This window comes from Chionomys nivalis, chromosome 8 (assembly GCF_950005125.1).
Source record: "Chionomys nivalis chromosome 8, mChiNiv1.1, whole genome shotgun sequence".
NCBI classification, from domain to species: Eukaryota; Metazoa; Chordata; class Mammalia; order Rodentia; family Cricetidae; genus Chionomys; species Chionomys nivalis.
Genome location: NC_080093.1, coordinates 21,671,505 through 21,695,301, shown reverse-complemented (window position 1 = coordinate 21,695,301; position 23,797 = coordinate 21,671,505). Strand labels below are relative to the sequence as shown.

The 23,797-nt window shown below is 44.1% G+C and overlaps 1 protein-coding gene across 2 annotated transcripts in view; it reads left to right on the top strand.

Moving 5' to 3' along the window:
- Window positions 1-8,419: 8,419 nt before the first annotated feature.
- Window positions 8,420-23,797, top strand: part of Lgi1 (leucine rich glioma inactivated 1) — a 41,265-nt gene continuing 25,887 nt past the window's right edge. For both annotated transcript variants that reach the window (XM_057777511.1, XM_057777510.1), the window contains exons 1-2: window positions 8,420-8,883; window positions 9,305-9,376. In XM_057777511.1, coding sequence (XP_057633494.1) covers window positions 8,420-8,883; window positions 9,305-9,376 — 536 coding nt within the window. The remainder of the gene's footprint in view (window positions 8,884-9,304; window positions 9,377-23,797) is intronic.

Here is a 23,797-nt window from a genome sequence, read left to right as displayed (position 1 = left end):
GGTGCTCTGGATTAAAATTGAAAACACAAGATGGGAATTCTAGAACCCAAACAAATAAGTGTCCACATGTCTCCTTATCCTCTGCTCCCATAAGCTTCCATAATGTTCTCCTTGCTAAAGAATCGTTACTCTGTCTTGAAAGTTCCCCAAGTATCAGAAATACCCACAACTGATGTTTGATTATTCACTAGTTTCAGGTCCATAGCCCCACACCCTGGAAGAAAGGAAGGAAGGAAGGACGGAAGGAAGGAAGGAAAGAAAGAAAGAAAGAAATAAAGAAAGAAAGAAAGAAAGAAAGAAAGAGCAACTAGACCTAACGTTTCCAGAGATCTAGAACACTCAAAAACTGCTCATTGTTATGTTTCAATATTCAAAAACCTGTTCCACACTGTCCTTGCCTTGGTTGCTGGCAGGGGCAATTTACATGAAGAACATTTGTTAGACCTTATTCAGCCCACGAGTTTCCTTAGAGTCAGAGCACAGTCTTAAGAGTGGTACCCAAATCATACAGTTCACCCGTGGCAGAGGCAGACTGTGGTCCATTGCTTTTCTTCTATATCTCAGAGACAGTCCTCCCATATGCCAGTATTTTCAAGACCCAATCTTGGTCAGCAACTAGACCAGCATACAGGCCCAACACTCACCATCTCATGGAGGTCCTACACTTACACAGCTTTTGCTTGCTCCGGTGTGAATGAAGAGAGACCACTTTTATTCCAGGAAACCATTGTGATGCAAAGAGATGGGTCTGTGGAGATGGAGCAATTATTAAGTTCATAGAACCTAAGGTCTGTATGTTTTATCTTAAAGCCAGCTGGACAAGTTGAGCAGGTGCCTTAGAGTGGTGAGCCTTGGTTTCCTGGCTTAGAAGCTGGAGACCAATAACCAAACTGTGTTATAAATGACTAAGTGGGCTATGATTCTAAAGCACATGAAACAGCTGGAACACTGTATGGCAAGGATACAGATTATCATAATCGTTATCTCACTCTTTCTCATCCCCATGAGAACAGCACTCCTTTTCCTTCTCTGGGAAGGAAGCAGATCAGAGAAAAAGCAAAGGTGGTTCAATTTCTGCTGGCAGGAGCTGGGAGTAGCTCTCTTCTTGAAGACCTAAGCAAGAACCGCCATTTGCTTTCTGCTCAGCCTTGAATAGGAACATGAAAATGTATAAAGTCAGAAATAAAGAAATAAAGTGATAAAATTTAACAAAATGTGACTTAATGTTTTCTGAGTAAAAGTTCAAGTTCACACTTCTAAACCAACTTTTCTTTTCTACATAACTATTTTACCTTCTTTTCCTGGCTGTTGGCCATTCCCTTAAAGGGACAGAGAAGTAAGTTGTGTGGCCTGCATCCAAAGAAGAATTTTGAAGCAGTCAAATTTGGTGTCTTTCTTCTCACTGGACTGGGAGGGCCTTGGGGTATTGGCTGTCCCAGCCTGGACAGAAGTCCTTACTTTACTTTCTTCTTGTCCCTTTCTTGGAGACCATGACTCCTTCTGGGATGATCTTCAAGTCCCCAACTTGTCTCTGGTTCTACAAGGCCTGATGAGCTTTGCACTGAAGAGTGGGCAGAAAACTGTAAGTCAGTGTGTACTCTTTCCTGGACTCGGATGTTTTGGCATGTGAGACCAGGCTGACCGGGAGGGAGTGCCTTTCTCTGGCCAATCCCCAGAGATAGCAGCTGACTTAGCAAGGTGGCTGTGCCTTCCACACTCACAAGCCAATCAGTCCAGACTCCACCCCTTACCAAGCATTGCTCTCCAGGGCTCTCACACTCCAGGCATCATCTGCTGACCACTCCGACCAAGTCCCAGACCCCCAGGAACAGCCTTATTCTGCCCCACCTTTCTCCTTGCTCTGTTGGACTCTTTACCAACCCTGACACCTCCCTAGGTATCAGGCTATGCCTTCTGTTTTATGTTCCTGCATGATTTCTTAGATTTCCATGGGGGAAATGTTTTTAAAAACAGCTAAGTTATAGCTGGGCTTGGTGGTGCACACTTATCATCTCAGCACTCGGGAGGCAGAAGTTAAGTCGATCTCCATGAGTTCAAGGCCAGCCTGCTCTACACAGTGAGTTCCAGGACAGTCAGGGCTACACAGAGAAACCCTGTCCCAAAACAACAATAACAGATAAATTATAATCTATGTGGCAGATGCATCATGGGCTTTAAAAGTTCCTTGTGTAACCCCAAAGATCAGCCAAGTTTGAGGCTCGGGTTAAGTTTTCACAGTGTACATTTTCTAAGCTTATGAATCTTCCTTGTGTCAAGTCTCCAATCTTCTCTTTTAGACACTAGAAATGCAGAAGCTATTTTAACCTAGAAGCTCACCCATTCCATCATCTACTGCCTCTTAGTCTACATCCATGTAATTGCACAATCATCCTATAGAGAGGTTGGATCTTGTCATTGAAAAATAAATAATTTTATACAAGACAGTGAGGAACTTTTGGTAAAGAAGGAGTTAAAAATAATAGCTAGCTCAGCTGCATGCTGGGAGCTGTAGTTCCATAGCGATGTCTTAAGGAGCTGGTACTGTTGTCCTCCAAAGCAGGACACAGTATTTCCCACTTCCCATGGCTCATGAGAGAGGCAACAAGTACCATGGATAGCAGGGTCAGAAGTCCCAGGTTAGAGCCCAGCACCCGTGTCTGCAGCCCCCCCCCACCCCCGTACTTCTTTCCTGTGCATATAGGGTAAATAATGACAGTCCTCTCTGGAAACAATGGGGGTGGGAATAACAGCAACACCCAGCGCACGGAATTGTTGTGAGTTAGTGGGTGGACTGTGCGTTAGAATGCCAGCTGCCATGTAGTGGGCATTATATAAGTCCCTGATTTCATTTTTATTGTTCCTCAACTCCCCTTTGGGCCAAGCTTTATTCTCTTGGATCAGAGGAAACAAAACTCTGCTGATCTATCATTAGAAGACCAAAGTTAGCTGTCCTTGAGAAATGACCCACAGCTGTCTGTCCAAGCTGCCTTCTGATCCTTTTTCTGTTCAACGGTGGAGTTGGGTGTGGCATGGCAGAACCGAGAAAGGGGAAACGTTAGCTAGCAGATCCTGGCGCCACGGTACACGCTCCTTGGTTTTACCTGCCCGGTGTCCATTCCTGGGCCTCTAGGAGCAGCACCAAACTTTCCTTCAGAACCCATCCCTCTCCTGACACACACCTCCGTGGGGACGCCAGTCAAGAGGCTTGCTTCTTCACGGCACCTGACGCTAGCTCAGCCTTCAGACTCTCTCCTTTGTGGGGACACATGAGAATAAGGGCTCCTCTGCAATGCCACCGAGGTCCCTAAGCTCTCACAAGTTTCTCTATCTCAAAATCTGCTCGGCCAACCCTTTCTTGGATTCTAGAGGCATTCTATCACCATGGAAACAGGTTCCTGTATGCTTAGGTTGGCAGAGGTGGCAGCTGAGTCTCTCACTCGCTACCAAAGAGTCCTACATGGTACTACTCCTAAATCCCCACAGAGATCGGCCTGCCCACTAGCCACCCTTACTACCCCACTTCCTATGGAATTCTGGCAGAAGCCTGCCTTCATCACACACACATCATAGTCTGTTTTAACGCTAAGCATGCAAACATGCTATTACTTTAATCAATGTAGAAAATAAGGCCCAGAGGAGATAAGCAGTGTGCTCAGAGTCACAGAGCTAGTAAGTATTAGAAGCAATACTTCATCAGGGTCAATTTCTGCTTTCTGTCCGCAAGTGAAGACATGTTCCTGCTTCTTCACAGACCCTGGGGTGGTCAAAGATCCTTAGCATATTCTGATACAGTGTTTTTTTTTTTTTTTTTTGAGGGGGGGACTCTCTCCTTTCCTCGTTCCTTCCTCCCATTCTTTCTTTTCTCCAGTTGTAAGCCACTTATAAGAAACAAAATTCATATCAGCACGATGGACTCCCACACACTAAGTCAGGAGGCAAGTTACCCTTAAGAGAGCTATTCACTGTGATTCGGATGCAGAATCGTGTACTTTCAAAAGCTGCTTGTACCCATCAGGTTATTTCCCAGCTAACTACTGCATCTGACGCTCAGCTTCAAAACCCCTGGTCCAGTAAGAAAGCTGCTTAAAATGACACTGGCTTGCTAGTCCAGCGTTTGCAGAAGGAGGTGGGGCCAGGCCCGATTCTTGAAGGTTCTTAATGATTTGTTTACCACAGTTAATGTGGGGTTTCCTAGGCCACGCCAGGCTGAGGGGAAAATTGGGCTCATCCCCACAGCACAGGCTGTTCCTTTCTGCTGTGCTTTCGTCAGCTCTTCTAGATCGCCAGCACACTCCCGGGACCCACTTCAGTCATTCTGAGGATGGCCGGGAACGCCGTACCGTGCTCCCAAACCTTTTGCGGCATCCTTCTCTTTGGCTCTGGCTCTCAGCTGGGTTGGTTTGCCAATTCCTCCAATAGCTGTGGGGCTTGGGCCACCAAGGCTGACCTAGCTGCTCGCAGAGGAAAGAATCTGGTGACTGGTGTCACCTCAGCCTTGGCCCAGATAAAGATGCAATTTGCCTCGTGTCTCTACAGCTGCCTGGCGTCTCCACGCAGTGCAGTGGTTTCAGGCGCTCACATCCACCACTGTGGTGTCTCTGACTAGAGGAAACCCCTTGGTACAAGTATTTCAGTACAGAGCCCTCTCACCTTCAGCCCACACATGTTTAAGAGCATGGGTTAGGAAGAACCCCCCCGTCCTACTTCTCTGTACCCTTCTCTTTCTCCACGTCTAGGTCAACTCTAGGTGTGGTTGCTCTCACCAGACTGGTGGGTTCTTTTTGGTTCCTTCCTGTGGTTAGACTCTTAATGCCACCAGAACCTGCCATCTGAGAGAAGTGTCAACTTCCTAGAGTGACTATAGTCTTCAACTGGCCTCATATTTACATGAAAACTTTGCTTCTTAAGTACTGGGAGTCACAGGACCAGAAGTTATGTCTTGTTTAAATGATGATAATTCTTTCTTATGTATCAGATCAACACCAAGCATTTATATGTGATCTTATTCAGTTCTCTCAGTAACTCTATATGCTATGTACCCTGACTGTCCCCACCAGCCAGGAGAAAACTGTGACTTAAGAAGTTTAGTAGCTCCATGGTTACACTGCTGTTGTGTAGCAGTACCCGCCTTAGATCCTCCTCGGTTGCTGCTCTGCAGCTCAGACTGGGCTCCTGGGCCGTTTCAACCAGGCCTTCCAGCTCCCCAGGGCCACCTGCCAGCTCTGCTTACATCTCTTCGAGACCCCTCTCCCAAAGGCCACCACCGTGCACAAGTGGGTTGCCAGTCTTCTCTGGCACCGCATTTCCGCTTATCCACCTGCTCTGCACTCTCCGGGAGCTTCCCAGGAGGGTAGGACGGGAGGCATCACCAGCAGTGTTAGTCTCCCGTCTGACCTCAGGTCTCTGCAGATTTGCTAAGCCCTTCCTCAGATTCATTTTGGGAGCGTATTCCCAGAAAGACTGTCAGCATCCCGCACGGCATGGTTTAAACTGTGCCTGATCTTGGTGGGCGTTTTAATTGAATAAGGAATTCAAGTCTGGGCTTTAAATGCCATCCAAAAAGAAAAAGTTACTGTCTTTTCAAAACGTCCATTGTAAATTGTACTTAGTGCGCCCCCCACCCCCACCCCATGTTTCTTTCTCTGCTTGAACTGGCAAACTGAGCTGAGCAGCTGCAAGTGACTGGTAGGGATATAGTTTCTTGCTTTCATTCAACATCCTCCTGGCTTTCACCATAACCAAACAAGAAAGACTGTGTGGCTGTCCAGCAGCCCCAAGCCAAAGGCTTGTCGGTCTTGATAATCGGTTTTATTTGCGAGCGAATGGGAGGGAGCAGATATCCCATTTGTCTACCTTGATTGTTTTTTTTTTTTAAATATTTATTTATTTATTTATTATGTATACAATATTCTGTCTGTATGCCTGAAGGCCAGAAGAGGGCGCCAGACCTCTTTACAGATGGTTGTGAGCCACCATGTGGTTGCTGGGAATTGAACTCAGGACCTTTGGAAGAGCAGGCAATGCTCTTAACCACTGAGCCATCTCTCCAGCCCTACCTTGATTGTTTGACCCAAATATTTGCCATTTGCTTTGCCCCGGCAGGGTCGAGGCTCTGTCAATAGGTGTCTGTATGGTGGCCCAGTACCTCAGTGTCCCCATCTAGATCCAAGATCCCTGAGCATGTTTGAGGTCATTGTTTTGGAGTTACAACACTTATTAGAAATTAGGGAATCAAGAAGGCAGCTGTCTGAATAAAATGAGTCTGCACAAAATTTTCACAGTGTAATCACATTATAGAGAGAGATCCCATCATGCACTTGCAGAAGAATTCAATTAAAAAAATAAATTCGACTTGTGGCCAAGTTTTAAGTGACAATTACTGTTTAATTGAGGCTTGCCCGCGGGCCCAGGTTTCTAAGAACAGTCTCTTGCGTCCGTTTCGGCACAGTCTACAGTGAAACAGTAGTACGGCCCATTTTAAAGCCAGGGCTTCCCTGAGATGGTCTTTTGGAAGCATGCACCAGGAAAAAATTACTGCTTAAAACCGTATAAGCGTGGTCCAGCTGTTGAGAGCAGCCCAGGCTTTGCACACGCAGGTCCCTCCTCCCTCCTGTTTTTGGACCCCAGCTCATTCATTGTTTCTTCAGGGAGCTGTGCCCTGACTTCTTTGACCAATGCAGTCCCCTGTGTGCTAACACCGTTTGGAGTGTTTTCCATGGAGCTTTCCATCCCCTGGAATCATTATCGTTCATCATCACCACCATCACCACTAGCCCAGCAATCCGGTGAGACAGTGGACAGGACTGCCAAGTTCTTCTCACAAAGCCAATGAGTTAAAGGAACAATTGAGCCTGGGGTGGTGGATCCTACCTGCAAGCCCACATCTCTGGAGGTGGAGACAGAATGCAAGTTCAAGATCAGCACAGGCTACAAACAAAAGGAGTAATTGGAGTTAGCCTATGATCAAGAAGGGGGAGAACAGCAATACATGGGCCTCTGGTAAGGGTGGAGTTTGTTTCCTAATGGTACAGGCACATGAACAATCCTTTTCATATGTTCAGTTTAAGAAGCCAGAAGAGAGCCGGGCAGTGGTGACACACACCTTTAATCCTAGCACTTGGGAGGCAGAGGCAGGTGGATCTCTGTGAGTTCGAGACCAACTTGGTGGTCTACAAGAGCTAGTTCCAGGCAGGCTCCAAAGCTACAGAGAAAGACTGTCTCAAAAAACCAAAAAACAAAACCAAACAAAACAAAAAAACCAAAACAAAAAACCCAAACCATACAAACAGACAAAAAAGAAGCCAGAAGAGGAAGAGCCATGCCTAACATACCAGAGAGGGTGGCCACCTTAAGGGACGGCTGTCATCAGAGTGGTAGAGACCTTCTCTTCCACTATCCTAAGGACCTTCTCACCCTTTTGGACTGGACAACCCCACATCAAGGCCAGGTCATCTTGATTTTGTCATTAAGCCGATTTCTTTTTCCAAGGGAGTGTCCTCTTTCCTATGATATATGCCGGGAAGAGCCTGTGGTTTTTGTGTAATTCTCATAGCCATGACAAGACCATCTACCCTAGTGTCCCCACTCCACAGCCGTGATAGCTCTGCTATCTGTGAAATCAGCTAGCTTCCAAATGACCTGAGCTCTCAAAGCCTGATTTCCTGCTTACTCCAGCATTCCCCACACTTTATCACAGCGGGCTGGGTGAGCCAGGCCCCTTTCCAAAGCCCCAGGAAGCCGGAGTTGGCTGCCTCCTGCTGGCAGGGAGTTCGTCCCAGCCTTTTGGAATGAACTCTGCCTAAATGAGAAGAGAGAGAGAGAGAGAGAGAGAGAGAGAGAGAGAGAGAGAGAGAGAGAGAGAGAGAGAGAGCAAGCTGGGAGGAGAATGGATTATACACGGAGACGGTTTACAATTCTGTCACCTCCCTCACCATGCAAGGAGAAGCAGGCTGTGTATGGTGGTGGGGGATTGTGAAAAAATAATAATTCATACTAGTTGATGAGTGTCAGGAAAGTATGCGCTCACACACATTCCTCTGAAAGTGACAGTCTCCATGTGTTCGGGTTGATCTTTCAACAGTGGCATCAGCCAGGTGGACTCTGCAAGGAATGGTTTGAGCTGCAGACAGAGTTTCATTTAACTTCCTTTTCCCAGCCAAGACTGGCCCCCAAGCTAGATTTTCTTACGAGGTTGTTTGCTACGTGAAAAGCAAATTCCCAGAGGTTCCCCCAGATTGCCCACATCCTATGCTGGGATGACTGCTCCACCGCCCGCCCACCCACCCACTAATAAGACATAATGCTGTCCTATTTTTGGTAACAATTAAAGGGCCTCCCGGTGAAAGCAGAACGCTGTTTATTTTCTGTTACATCACTTCACTTGCCTTCGAAGACTGGTCTGCGCTCCCTGTTTTCTGTGATGCGAGCCGGCTCTTTTCCTCCAGCAGTTGGCTGGCTCCCATCTCGCAGCACCTCACAGGTCTCTTCCCCCAGCAGTGCTCTGCCTGAGCGAGGAACAGCTCACGAATCAGCTGGAGGTCCCTGTTTTGAAAAAGCAGATACAGAGGCAGAGAAGGGTGGACTCCCGTGTGACCTGTTCCTAGAGCAAGACAATCCGCAGCTGAATTCCAGAAGCCCTGTTCATGTGTGGGGAGATTTTCTCGACTGCATGGAATCAGAAAGAAGCAGAAGGATGGGAAATGCCTGCATCCCCCTGAAAAGAATTGCTTATTTCCTATGCCTCTTTTCTGTGGTGTTGCTGACTGAGGGGAAGAAACCAGCGAAGCCAAAATGCCCTGCCGTGTGTACTTGTACCAAAGATAACGCTCTATGTGAGAATGCCAGGTCCATTCCGCGCACCGTTCCTCCTGACCTTATCTCACTGTAAGGCCCGTAAGCATTTTGATATCTAATTTACAATTGAAAAAAAAATCCAGCTGGTGGATTTGGGGGTTTGTATGGATTCTGAGAGGGGGGCATGGAGCGAGAGAGAGAGAGCGATTCCTCTTGCACGCTTGGCCATTTGACAGCACTAAGATTTTGCTGTATTTAAAATTTGTGATTTCCATAAGCTGTTACTAAGCTCGCTTAGCTAGCCCCCACCCTAGACATTATTCTGAGGTACCTGGAGCAGCTGATCTCTCTCTTGCTTCATCTGGGGAGGAAGAGAATCCTACTTTATAAAATACTGTGGAAACAGCAACTGTTGTGATCAATCGGATTAACATAAGGTCTGTTCTCTGTGTGTGTGTCTCTTTGTGTGTGTGTCTGTTTGTTTTTGTGTGTGTGTTCTGTTTTCTTTCAGATCCTTTGTGAGATCTGGCTTTACTGAAATCTCAGAAGGGAGTTTTTTATTCACACCATCGCTGCAGCTCTTGTGAGAAATCTTTCTATCACGACGTTTTTTTTTTAATATGGCATATAGTTGGATAAGCCTTCTCGTAAAATAAGCTTAATATTATTTCTGTTGAATGTGGTGATGCTTCTGAAAAGGGGGAGACTATCAGTGAGGTGGGAGGCAGATGGGGTTGTTTGTAACTTCACACCCACAATGCAGGTTGATTCTCGCATGGGTTAAATTCGCTAACCTGTAACGCTGTCCTCTTTAATGGCTGTTTATGAAGTTGTTGGGATGTCGCCACAAGATTACCAATTTTTATGAAATTGCTTTCATTTTTAACTTGGGAACTTTGGTCATTTTGCGCTGGAGTTCTTGGATTTGTCAATGCAGAGCCCATAACATATGCACTCAAGATGTTGTTTCCTGGGGATCTGGGGCAGCCTGCTCCGCTGTATGATTTACCATGTGAGGAGAATGAGAAGGGGGGAAAACACCATTGGTTCTTTCTAGGTAATTCCTTAAAATACCAGTTCTCCAGAGACTGCTTTCTAACCTCATCTAATATATCACCAGTCCCCTCACAGTGAGGGAAAGATGATATTAATACAGCAATACTCCATGCTCTGTGTTTTGAGTTGGCCACAAGGGAACCACATATTCAGTCTATGCCTGAAAATATTCAAAAACAGCCTTGGACTAGGAAATCAGATCTTTTCACAGGCGTAATGAAATATGTATAATTTGTTCTGATGTGTAATGTTTGGTAATTGGACTCTAGTTCTTAATGGGGTATCACATGAGGGCCAAGGGGTCTTCCGTGCTGCAGAATCAATCTTGGGTTGGCAGATAGACACTTCCAAGGTAGAGTCAGCTGTCAATACACTGAATTTGAAGTACCGTAACTATGCAAGCTTTGGTTTATTTGCTTTCTGGATTTGTATTTGTTTCCCCGCTTAGTCATTTTGTTGAGCTTATTTATACGTAAGCAAACAGTGTAAATTTGAAATCCGAGAATCCTGGGTTCAAATTTCATGCCACTAATCTCAGCCCACCATTTTTTGGAACTTTTATGTAGTCTTGTGCAGACTGAATGTCCCCTCCCCTCAGCTTCCTTAGCTACAAAATGGAAGTTATAAGACATATTTTGAAGAGCTGTAATCAGAGAGAAATTTAAGTATATAAAACTTTTTTTAAAATTATTTTTAAGAAAGGGTCCCACATAATTCATGCCAACTTTGGCTGGCCGTCAGCTGCTGCTCTTCCGTCCTCTACCTCCCCACTGCCAGGGATCTAAGGTGTGAACCACCACACGCAGCTTTAGATCAAGCTCAAGACGTGGTATATCGGATGTGGCAAAGTCGTACGTGTTTTATAAGGGCTACAGCTTTCAATTTTTACAACAAGATAAAATGCTAAAAGTTCCTTAATATCTCGTGTGGTCTGCAGGAAATCCCAGCACTGGCCTGACTGTTCCATTACCTTTACAAACTTGTCGGGTGTTTTGACATTATATAACAAGGTTCATTAATGTCCTTTCCCTGGCTAGTGCCTTTGAGCGATTTCCAATTAACTACAGAATTCCTATGGGTTTATCTGTTTGATTAAGGGAAGTGTTAACATGTCAAAGAAAAGAATTTTAAGAGGGTTTTTTTTTTTCTTTTTAAGACACAGAGGGGCAATGTCTATAAGTCTGTGCTGATTCTGAGAAAGTGATCAGCTCTGTTTATGTTGTTCATTGGTCACGTAAATAAATGTTTGTTTGTTTTTTAATGTGCTCAGGCACCTGCCTCTTCCTGGGATAGTCCACTAGATCAGCCCTTAAATTTCCAGCATTCTCAGTCACCCCAGTGTCTGTCACTAGGCAGACATAGCTGGACATTGAGAGCCCGGACTACACTCTACTTTGTTTTCACTGGGTGGACCCAGCCACACTGAGCACAGATGCTGGGCAGTGTCATGGAAATAGTTACCGGCTGCTGCGGGGTAATGTGATTTCACCTATTTAGAATCACACAGGGAAGCCAGGGGACTGGTTTTAAATAGCCCACACCGAGTGTGTGCCATGCTCCTCTGTCCCATGCTCTGAGTTCCTATGGAACATTCCAGCCTTTCTTTCTAAAAGCAGTTCAGTTTTCAGAAATAACAAAGGAGCTGGTGGCTCTGTCCTGTATGTCCTCAGTTACCTCATTTTAGCTGACCTCAACGGGGCAGATTTGGCCACACTGGCCTTAAGCGAAACCGTCAAAAATCAAAGTTTGTCCATAGGCTCTAGGACCCTGTTTCTAAGGACTGTTTCCTGTGCAACCTGCTCGTTGTCTCAAGAACAGGCCAAATGAAATCATTTCACCGAGTAAAGAAATAAATGGCCCTGGTGTACCCTGACCGCAGACAGAAGGTGTCTTGTGGACAGTGCTGCCCTGTGCCCTGAGAACCCTACCTGCTACTAACACGCCATTGGATCAGGGAGACCACAAGGCTGCCAGCATCAGGAGGGGTTTACAATGAATTCTAGGCCATGGATCTCTAGATCAATCATATATATGTCTGCAAAGAAAAATTTTAGAATCAATTCTGTTTGATCTTTGTTGAAGGCAGTTGGTTTCTCTGCTGTTTGAATAGAACAAGAAATGCCTGGTTCCAGCTAGATGTGGTAACGCACCCCTTCAATCCTAGTAGTGCTCGAGAGGGGCTGAGACAGGAGGATCCAGAGTTTGAAGCCATCCCGGATATACAGAGAGACCCTCTAAAAAAAGAAGGGTGTCTGTGATGTGGTGTCCTATCCCTAGCACCCACCATAATAATCTGACTGTGTGCTCATGGCCCCACATGCTTCTTCAGACCTTCCATAAGAAGGATGATGAGAAGTTCTTTTTAAAAGTCACCCTCGGGTGCTTCGAGAAACAAATGAGGTACCCCAACTTCTATGTAGTATTTGGGGTAAATATGCTGGTAAATTGTGACTGGCTATGCAATAAGCTGTGTGGAGAAAATAAAAGCCACACTCTGCTAGGGAGGAGAGAAAAATTAAAATAAGCCAATAAAAATTTATCAGATCAGTTGTACAAAACATTCTTTTAAAATATCCTTTCTGGGGAAAAACGTTCTTCAGCAAATGTCATTTTCTTCATGTTTTTCACAGGGCCAATTTTGAAGCATAAGCAATGAGCATGATTGTGCGTTCCCGGTTGCTCTCAGTGCTGAAGTGGTACTTTTAGTGAATGCAATTTGGAGAAATGTGTTTTCACACATTACGGTCCTGTTCCTTCCCAACTATAGACTGAAATCCCCAGTGATGAAGACTCATGATGAGAGACTAAGAGAATAAAATGTGGCCACGCTGCTATTTGTTTATGACGTTTTAATGAATTAAGGCCCTTCAACTCCTAAGACACTCCTATTTTCTGGCAATGAATTCCAGAAATACAGAACAGCAGCAGCAACAACAATAACAAAAAACTGTACAAATTCGATAAGGCCAGAAAAAAATAACCAATTTTTTTTTTCCCTGATGAGATTTAGTCTTGGGTAGAACACATAATTTACCTTGATATAGATAAAAATAGTTTTTCTGTTTTTAAAAATTATTTAAATTTAACAAAATTATTCCACAATTGACACCTGGATACATAGTCCATAAGAAATCAAAAACTCAAAACAAATAGAAAAGCAAATATCGTGAACAAGAAATAAGCCTGTTCTTATCACGGTTCTTCATGAGGCAAATACCCATGGAGGCTCTGGCTCTTTAAAGCTGCTGGGTTCTCTGCTATAGGCAATGAGAACAGAATGTGGCAATACTCAAACTAGACCAGTCAGCTTCAAGGGCGCGAGGGCACTTTCCTAGCTGGTTACATGTGGACGGATATGTCTTGTCTGGGTCCAGCAGATGCCGTTGATGTAGCTCTGTCTAAGAAGCTCTCCTTATCTAACTCTAATTTTCCATGATTTCTTTAGCTTTTGAACAAATTTTTCCTTCCTTCCTTCCTTCCTTCCTTCCTTCCTTCCTTCCTTCCTTCCTTCCTTCCTTCCTTCCTTCCTTCCTCCCTCCCTCCCTCCCTCCCTCCCTCCCTCCCTCCCTCCCTCCCTCCCTTCCTTCCTCCCTTCCTTCCTTTCGACAGAGTCTTATGTACTCCTGGCTCTTCAGTCTAGCAAGGATGATCTTGAACTCCTGATCTTCCTGCCTCCACTTCCCAAGTATGGGGATTAAAGGCATCTGTTGCCACACCCTGCCACCACCACCCCCACACCACCACTGTGGGTCACAACACTCTGTTACCCTGTGGTGCTAGGAATCAAACCTAGGGCTTCATGCACGCTCTGAAAGCATTCTACCAACTAAACGACTACACCCCAGCCCCATGAGCTGATTTTCCGTCTGTGCAAACGGCTTCTGAGGGAGGAGTGCTTTCATTGAAAAGCACATTTTACCCTTCCAGTTATTCAGGCCAGAAGCCTGACGGTGACCTGCCCCTCCTCCCTTGATGCCCACTTTCACCTGGGAAGTCCCCCTGTGAGCAACCCCAACCCTAGAACCTGCCTCTTCCTCTTCACACAGACTTTTCCTGCCGAGGGACTTCCAGGCTTCTGCAGCACTGCCCCCACCCCCAGCTTTCCATCAGAGTCCTCAGCCATTAGTGTTACCTTCTTTGCAACAGTAGCTCTCATTGTGCCACCCAAGTGCTTGGAAGCTTTTAATGGTTCCTAGGAAGGGAGAAAAACAGAGTGTCGGAGCTGATGTTAATAGCACTTGGCTCTTTCCTGTTGTTCTGGACTGTCGGTCACAACACTGACCCTAGCCTCTCCCTCCCCATATCCACCAGGGACTACCACGTGAGAGAATGAGGAGTCTCCGTCCTAGCATGGTTTCTCATATTCTGGTTTGTGACTTAGTTGTGTTTATATCTAGTCTGTGACTGACATCTAGGGTGGGCAGTGAGCCATGCTAAGGGAAGAGTCTTGGCACGATAGAAGGCCAAACTTTGCTTCCTATGTATTTGTTGATGCCAATCCCTATAGCCACAGACCTCTAATGAGACATTTTGTTTTCGGACCTTGGTCATGTTTTCAGCCTTTCTAAAGTTTTATATACCCCAATTTCACATAAATTAATAGAGTACCAGGAAATGGTAGGTCACTGACAAGTGACCTAAAAACTCCCCCCTCCACCCACACACTACTAATGCGAAGAGATATTCAAAGTTCTTCTAAAGAGACTGCCAGCATTTCCGAGACAAAGCATCTAGCCTCTCTGAGACCCCCTTTGTCTTTAGCCTCCTTTTGTCCTCCCACTTTGCTTCACATTTAGCTTCCTGGGTTCTTCGCTTGCCTGCAGGTGCCAACGTTTCTCTCTTCTGTGAAGGGTAAATAGCCCATTTACCCTGTCCAGAGGGACACCCAAACAGACGCAGTAGAGATGTATTATTAAAATGAGAAAATCATAAACACATAATTTTCTAGTTTATTTGTAACTGCTTAGTGAAAATCAGTGTTTATTGGCGACCGGGGTACCCGGGGAGATGAGTATTTATTGTGTAGCTGCAAGCAGGAACAAAGCCAGAGCAGGAGATTCTCACTGGAGTAAATGGGTTTGGGGATCCTACCATCCAGCAGGTACAAGGCTGGACATTGTGAGGGGCACAAAAGGGATTGGCACGCAAGGTCACCTTGATCATCTATGATCAGAACCATGTTGCATGCACGGTCACCCTGATCATCTGAGGTCAGAACCATGTTTGGCATTGGTGGTGGCGGGGATGCCAGCTAGTGGAGATGCTAACATGGGCAGTGGTACTGTTGCAGGGGCTTCTCTGTGGGAGCAACGAAGTCGCCCCTGCTTCCTTGATGAGCTGGCAATGAGGCAAGCATTGGTAGCTTTGTGGTCAGACACTCTTGAGTACCAGTTCCCTCTTCGATGCTTACTAGTTGTATGATTTGGAGAAAACAGAAAGGCATTGATATTATGAGTATGAAATGTGTAATATGCAATAGAACCTATTGCATTGGGTAGCAGTAGGGATTAAAATCAGCAAAACCTGGCTTTATGACCGTGGTTGGTTTCTTTCTTTTCTTATCTTGAACCTATCATAGCCTCCCACTATGATCCTGTTGTATCATCTCAGTCAATCTACAACCCCAGCTTTAAGGTTCTGTGGTACTATGCACAGGTCTGTCTCAGGATGTGCTGAGAAATCTTGCCTTCAATTTCTTTTAAATAAGAAATGCATGTTGTTTATTTATAAAAAAATGTCTAGCCTCGCTTCTCCCTCATGAATAAATAAGCAGAACCACAGTTTGTAAAACATGTCCCATTTTGCTTAAAATAGTGCATCTGAGCTATTCCTCAGATGAGTGCCCCAAAAGTAGGATGCAAAGAGGTCTAAACTAGGATTTAGGACATGGGAGTCTAAAGTCCACTTTGACCATAAATGGACTGTGTCACATTGGGTAGGGCACACAATGTTGCCGGGCCTCAGCTTTCATAAGCATAAAACACCAACGGAAACATAAGTTATGGCTTTAAAACTCAAATGCTATTTGGGGTGACGAGATAAACGAAGAAAGTACTTGGGTATGAGACAATAGAAAGCAGAAGGGACAGACAATCCAGAGAAGATATGACTTACTTAAAAGTGACATCTTGTCTCTCATGGATTATTGCTAATGGCAATGCGGTTCATGAACATGTGGTCATTATCCTCCTAACCTTTAGGGAAAAGCATATTCTAAACAGGACAAGGACAAAACAGAGCATGAGTCGGCATGTAGGGGACTTCGTGGTAATGCGTAGGCTTCATCCAATCTTCAAATTCTATTCTATTCTGTGGGGCTAGAGAGATGGCTCAATGGTTAAGGCGACTTGCCCTTGCAGAGGACCCAGGTTCAGTTCTCAGCTCCCATACCTTTTGTCCACAGCCACTTACAACTCCGTTCTAGGGGCTCCAAGACCTTCCTCTGACCTCTGTGGGCAATGCACACACATGGTGGACCTACATACTCATCCACACAAAATAAATACATCTAATAAAAATAAAAATTCAAATATATTTAAAAAATCTATTATATTCTAATCTATGAACAATTTATAATATCATAGAAAATCACTTTGTTAAAGTAACATAAAATTATTATATCAATTCTCACAAGCCAACAAATTAGATTGGTAATTAAAAGAACTCTTGATATAGACTTGGCTTTATAGTTATTGCTAAAAGTACTAATGTATTGATTTCATGACACCCTGGGTTCAGTCCCCAGTATCTATACCAAAAATAAGTCAAAATAAGTGATATAATTACCAATCCCCGAAATAGTGAAATGGGGCCAAACTGGGACTTGTATGTGGTGGTTGAAAAGAAACAGTATTTTAGTGTCTCTCCCATGGGTCTAAGATCAAGAAGGAATTGCTGGATCCACAGCAAGATGGCGGGTGTTTGCCTATGTAAAGTGCAATGAGAAAGCAATGCGCGGGGGCTGCAGAGAGGCCTCAGTCTATAAGTGCTCATCACTCAAGCATGAAGGTCTGAGCCTAAGCCCCAGGAATTGGTAAAAGTTCTAGGCATGGTGGCTCATACCTGTGTTGGGAAGGAAGAGGTGAGGGAGATCCTGGGAATTTGCTGGCCAGCTAATCTTTTTGAATTAGTGAGCCCTGGATTCAGTGTGAAACCCTGTCTCAAAAAACAAAGGAGGGGAGCAATAGAGAAAGACACCCAATATCAACCCCTGGCCTCTACACACGCACACATACACACACATACTCATGTACATACACAAATATACACACTCATGTGCACACACTCATGCACATATACACACTTGTGCACACACTATACACATACACATAATCATGTACAAAAACACACACTCATGTACACACACATACACATATTCATACACACATATACACACTCATGCACACACACATACACACATTCAATCACACACACTCATGCATACACATACTCATGTATTCATACTCATGAACATACACACATATACATACATTCAATCACACACTCATGCACACATACTCATGTGCATACACACATACACACACTAGTATACTCACATGCACACACTCATACACATACTACACACAGTCATACATACACACTCATGCACATATACACATACACACACTCATGCACACACACATCTACACACATTCAATGACACACATACTCATGCACACACACTCATGCACACACATACACACACTCACGCATACATCCACATACACTTTTTGAAAAAAGAATCAAATGAATCTCTAAAACATAGAAGCTAAAATCCATAAGAACAAACGGATTCATCCCACGCTTCCACAGCTAAGTATCTCTGCTCTTCTTTAAGAGGCCTCACTGGAAGTTTACAAGCTACACAATAAAACCAGTCAAGTTTTGACTAGAGGCATTGGTTACTTTTACATTGCCTGGTGCTGTTCACTCTGTATTTCAATTTTTATCTCATCATCATGACCTTCCAAAGTGCACAGAATTCTCTCTGGAGGAAGTACCGAGTACAGAGCAAGTGTAAGCCCAGGTAGCCCCTCACTGTCTGTTGAACCCTAATAAGCTCCAGAAGCGGAGCTGAAACCTTCGCCCTTACTGTTAACCACTTCTGTTTACTTCTTTCTGACAGGAATAATCTCGGGCAGGTTTGACTTTGCGTAGCTTTGTTCCCCAAACCAACCCCCCTCTCAAAGGGTCAACCTCTGCCATTAACAAGGTTATTCAGGGGAAATGTGCCCCGATTCCTGGGGACAATGACTGCAAAGGAGTTCCAAATGCTCTCTGAAAGAGCAGCAGCATCGCTGGCAAGGCTTTCCTAGTTTGCCTAGGTTTCAGCCCTCATTTGTATGTTTAAGCTCTGGTCTCCCTGCTTGAAAAGAGAGGCAGGCAAGCTGACAGGAAAAGAAATAAAACAGTAAAAGAAAAGGCCCTTCTTTCCTTCGGCGCTCCACCCTAATGCAGTGTTCTCCAAGCCTGTGGCCAGGGGAACCGTTATTCTCCAAGGAGTGGGTTGGATGCTCCAGTGAGGACAACTGCATCTCCATCCCTGATTGGTTGCTCACAATGCACCTTGACTTAGAGAAGACTCTGTAATTAAAGTTGTTCTATTCTTCTCAACCTTCCCTAGAACACGGGTTTTATGGAACGTCTCTTGAAAATGTCCAGACACAAAACTCAGTTATTAGCTTACTTATTTAGATCTCACTTTGTTCTGAAGAGTCATGGATGGGGCACGTCTATCACTCTAAAGGAGAAATGAAGCCATCTGGTCCATAAGGGGATGACTCAAAATGGTTTTGTTAGAGTCGTGCCTCACCACCAGCCTATCCACCTGGTCAAGCAGCTTGGCATATGTCTGTCTTTTCCTTAGGGACCTCCAAGTCGATGGTCTAGCTCATCTACTTGGATAATGACTTGCAGCTCAATCGTCAAGCAAAAGGCTCCGTAGCTTGGTTGTACTCTCACTGTATTGTTGCTTTTAACGGAAGTTAGTTTTGTCATTATTGCTTACTTTGTCACTGAGCCAGAGCTGCCCTGGATACATTCCATGGGAGACTCAGTTTGTGTAGATTTCAGTGATTGACAGGTCATGCTACCAATGAGATTGGGAACTTGCATGTTTAATTTCCCTTTGAAGAGGCTCTGTTTAAAGAAAGAGAGGACTTGCAGAGCTAAACACCCGGATGAGTTTCTTCAACCCACTCTACTAAGCTCAGCTGCCATTTCTTCTGTGTGTGACCCTCTCAGTACCTGGAAGTTCTTATGCAGCCTGGGAAATATTGGTCAGCCGTCCCAGTTTGTGGCTACTGGGCAGAGCTGGTGGGACCAAGGTAAGGAAGCTAGCTGTGCTCATGGACGTTAACCAGTCCCAGTGGGACAATCATGCAGGAATTGCAGAATTATACCTATACCATTTGCAAGATTTAAATTATTTTACTCCCTCTCACCTCGGTTTTCTTTATGTTTTAAGTGGAGACTATAAAACCCACATCGCCGTATGCATTTGAGGATAAAAGAGACGTTGAGCTGCTGAAGATGAGGTCTGGTACAGATCTGACTTTAGATAAAATTTAAATCACTCCTTGGTGCTCCTGGGAGCTAGATCATATAAACACATCATATAAACACAGGGAGAGGGAGCTGTTGGTGGCTGTGCCAGTTTCTAGAAAGAACACATTTTGAATATACTGAGATGAGAGTTAATGAACTATATCATAAGGGGGTGGGCATGTGCCCAGGGAACTCTTACAGATTTGAAATCTATATTTTAATCCTGGCCCACTAGTGATAAAAAAAATACAGCTTGATCACATTGCTTAACCTCTGCCAGCTTCAGTTTCTTCACCTGTCTAAGGTGGTATTAGAGTTTATGTCTTTAGAGCACACACACACACACCCTTTGGTAGACGACTTAAGGATCAGCTGAATTACATTGAAAATATTTTTCAAGGGTGAGAGTCAAAAATAACTGTCAAACAATGTGCTCTTCCTCAATGCTTCCCACATGAGCGCTTTTCTGTCTTAAGAACATATTTTAAAATATTCTAAAGTAAATTATTCACATGACACATGCACTCAGAACAGGGGCGCTTAGCTGATGTGAATCACCAGCCTATTGTTAATTATTCTTCAGTCAGCCCTGCTCTTTTTGGATAATGAACGTTACCAACAGCCAGAGAGTCTGAATTGGTTAAGCAAGGCTCTAAAGGCTTTGGCAAGTCCCGCCAGCAGTGCTGCCACAGCCCCCAACAGCTGGAACGGATGCAGTTTGTTCTCCTTAATGCATAGATAGTACATGCATGCCTTGACCCATAGGAACCTGAATATGTACTGTGTGTTTTTATACACTGCCCATGGATGCCTGATAGCTTGGACCATACCTTCAGTCTTAATCTGGCAAGGATGACTTCCCTGAAACTGAGTTTCTCCCATCCCTGTTTTCTTTGTGTAGCTGCTCCCTGGCAGAAGCCCCAGAGACAATGCTCAGCTACATTCTCTCCCAGGATTCTGTAGGCTCATCCAGGGAGTCCTTTTGTTATTATAATTCTCATTTTTAACAGAGCGCGAGCATATTCATTCTTAATTTGTTAACATGCAATAGTAAGTGGCAGAAACACGCTTTGAAATCTGGTTCCATATCCATATCCAGGTGGCAACCAGTGCCACTGCTGGTCCTTCTCTCCTTCATCCATTACGGGAGAGGGATGGATGAGGAAAGTCTTTTTCACCTCTGTTGCCAGGAGAACCTGTTCTAGGTGAAAGAATGGGGGTGAACCTTTCAGGGGCCGTGACAGTTCTGATGGCAGTCAAGATGTTCAGGCGGTACAGAGGTTCTGAGTGAGTATCTTTGGGTCAGGAGACCTAGACTCATATGTCTTTAGAATTAATTGTAACCTCTGAAACTATCTCATCCAGTCCCTTCCTTTAATACGACAGAGAACTGGAACGCTTTAGGATACACAGACGATTTATGGCCAAGTGGGAAATCAAGATGTAAGCTTGGTTCTTCTGTGGTGTTCCTTTCTTGACCTTTGGAAGAAGAAACCAGGGCAAGAAGCCACTTCTGGACTCTTTGTGCCTGCCCTATCCTCTCTCTAAATGGACCTTTGTCTCTGTATTGTCAGCTGCTCCTAGGGCAGCCTTAGCCTTGAATGCCTACAGCCAGACTTTGCTTCTCAGACCCCTTGCCACTCATTCACTTCTCGGCTGCTGACCACAGGTTCTATTTAACCTAAGGTCCCTGGTGACTACGTTGCCTACTCTTTTTTTGAAAGCTGATCCTAGCTTTCATCTGACTGGGACCTCAGCCACCAACAACATTATGGCCATGGCACTAAAGTGTTTTGTTGATGAAGAGCTATGCCTTGCTCCATACACAGCCATACAGAGGCAAGTGGAAGAAAGGACTGCAGGGTGGGGTCAGTCCTTAGTTCATCAAGTCATAGCCTCTCGCCACAGTGTATATTGTCAATTAAATTTAAGAAAGCTTGTTTTTGAAAAGGCAGTTTCAAAAATATTATTCTAAGTTGAGCATGGTAGTACACACTTTTAATCACAATATTCAGGATGCCGGGACAGATGGATCTTTGTGAGTTCCAGGCTAGCCAGGGTTATATAGTGAGAACTTGTGTTGAAAGAAAGAAAGAAAGAAGAAAGGAAAGAAAAGAGAAGAATGGAATGAAGAAAGAGAAAAGAAATAAAGCATTCTTGTAAATAATGGTTAAATAAAATATGTAATCTAAAGCTTGTTACTAATCAAAACTTGCTTGATATTTTACACGGTGGTGAAGTCATATGTCTCCATGTTTTCATGTTTATAGAGAAAGAATAAAAATATGATTGAATGTTAAATTCAATAGATACCAGAGGGAAATAAAATAAGTAATAATGAAAAAATAAAAAAAATATATTAAGAAACAGTGGGTATAATACATAAGTCCAAAATTCACTATTGGAAGGAAAAAAGCTAGGAAAATGGTAGCCATTTGGAAAGAACAACAGTCACAAGTTAGAGGTCCTTTAATTGTTAACAAAAAACAGAATGTTTAGGAAAGAGCCAAGGAAATGATCTACTTTACATTATACATGGGACTAAATCCCAAGTGAATTACGAAGTCATTTTTCATAGGGAAAAAGTGATAAATTAAATGCTAGTGAAGAGATGATAAAATAGGCCTGTACTCCAGAGTCGAACATGTGATCGGCAAAGCCTGCATAAAAACTAGGGACTTAAAAGCATCCTTAATCCAGTGGAAATCTACTCCTAGTCCATCTAGAGAAATAGAGACAGGAAAAGTGTTTGTATCCAAAGGGAGTGTGTAGTTAAAAACTGGAATTTTCATTAGACAATTACATTATAGCATGCCGCAATACGAAATTCCAGTTATCCATTAAACTATATTAAGTTGGGGTTCTGTGCACACCTGTAATCCTAGTACTTGGGAGACTCTCTTTCCCTTCCCTCCCAGGAGATCTTTTCTACTTCCCCCTCCTAGGGAAATCCATGCATCCCTCTTTGGGGCTGTGGATTGTGGACTGGTTATCCTTTGCTTTACTTCTAATGCCCATCTATGGCTGAGTACATCTCATACCATGTTTGTCTATCCGGGTCTGGGTTACCTCACTCAGAATCATCTTTTTTTTTCTAGTTTCATCCACTGGCCTGCAAATTTCATGAGGTCATTGTTTTTATAGCTGAGCAGTACTCCATTGTGTAAATGTGCCACATTTTCCCTATCCTTCTTCTATTGAGGGGTGTTGCCTCCAGGTTGAGTCTAAGACGAATAATGCTGCTATGACATATTTGAGCAAGTGTCCTTTTGGTATGAGCATGCATCCTTTGGGTATATACCTCAACTTGTATAGCTGGATCTTGAGGTAGATTGATTCCCAATCTTCTAAGAAACTGCCATATCAATTTCCAAAGTGGCTGTACAAGTTTGCACTTCCAGCTGCTGTTGGACAATGCTCTGTACCCTATCACTTGTATTTTAAATGATCGCTGATTGGCCAGTAGCCAGGCAGGAAGTATAGGTGGTGAGACCAGGCAGGAAATAAAGGCAGAGCAACAGGAATTCTGGGAAGAGGAAAGTTTCAGTCTGCAGTCATCACCCAGACACAGAGGAAGCCATACCCAGATGTGACTGCCTCACCAAAAAAAGGTACCAAGCCACATCGCTAACACAGGCAAGAATTTTGGGCTAATGTAAGTTGTAAGAGTTAATAAAAAGCCTGAGATACTAGGCCAACCAGTTTATAATTAATGTAGACCTCTGTGTGTTTATTTGGGACTAAACAGATGTGGGACCTGATGGGACAGAAACCCCTGTCAATACCCAGCAGCAGTGGGGAAGTGTTCCCCTTACTCCACATCCTCTCCAACATAAGCTGTCACCAGTGTTTTTGATCTTAGGCATTCTGTCAGGTGCAATATGGTATCTCAGAGTCTTTTTGATTTGCATTACCTTGATGACTAAGGATGGTGAGCAATTATTAAGTATCTTTTGGTCATTTGAGATTCTTCTGTTGAGAATTCTCTGTTTAGATTTGTGCTCCATTTTTAAATTGGATTATTTGGCATTTTGATGTTTAGCTTCCTTGAGTTTTTTTTTTATATATTTTGGATATCAGCTCCCCTGTCACATAGGGTATGGGTGAGGATCTTTTCCCACTCTGGAGGCTGCCATTTTGTCTTATTGACAGGTGTCATTCACTTTGCAGAAGTTTTTCAGTTTCAGGAGGTCCCATTTAACTGTTGCTCTCAGTGTCTGTGCTACTGATATTATATTCAGGAAATAGTCTTCTGTGCCAATGCAGTCAAGGCTACTTCCCACTTTCTCATCTATCAGGTTCAGCGTAACTGGATTTATGTTGAGGTCTTTGATCCACTTCAACTTGATTTTTGTGCAGGGAGATAGTATGAATCTATTGCATTTTTTTTACATGACATCCA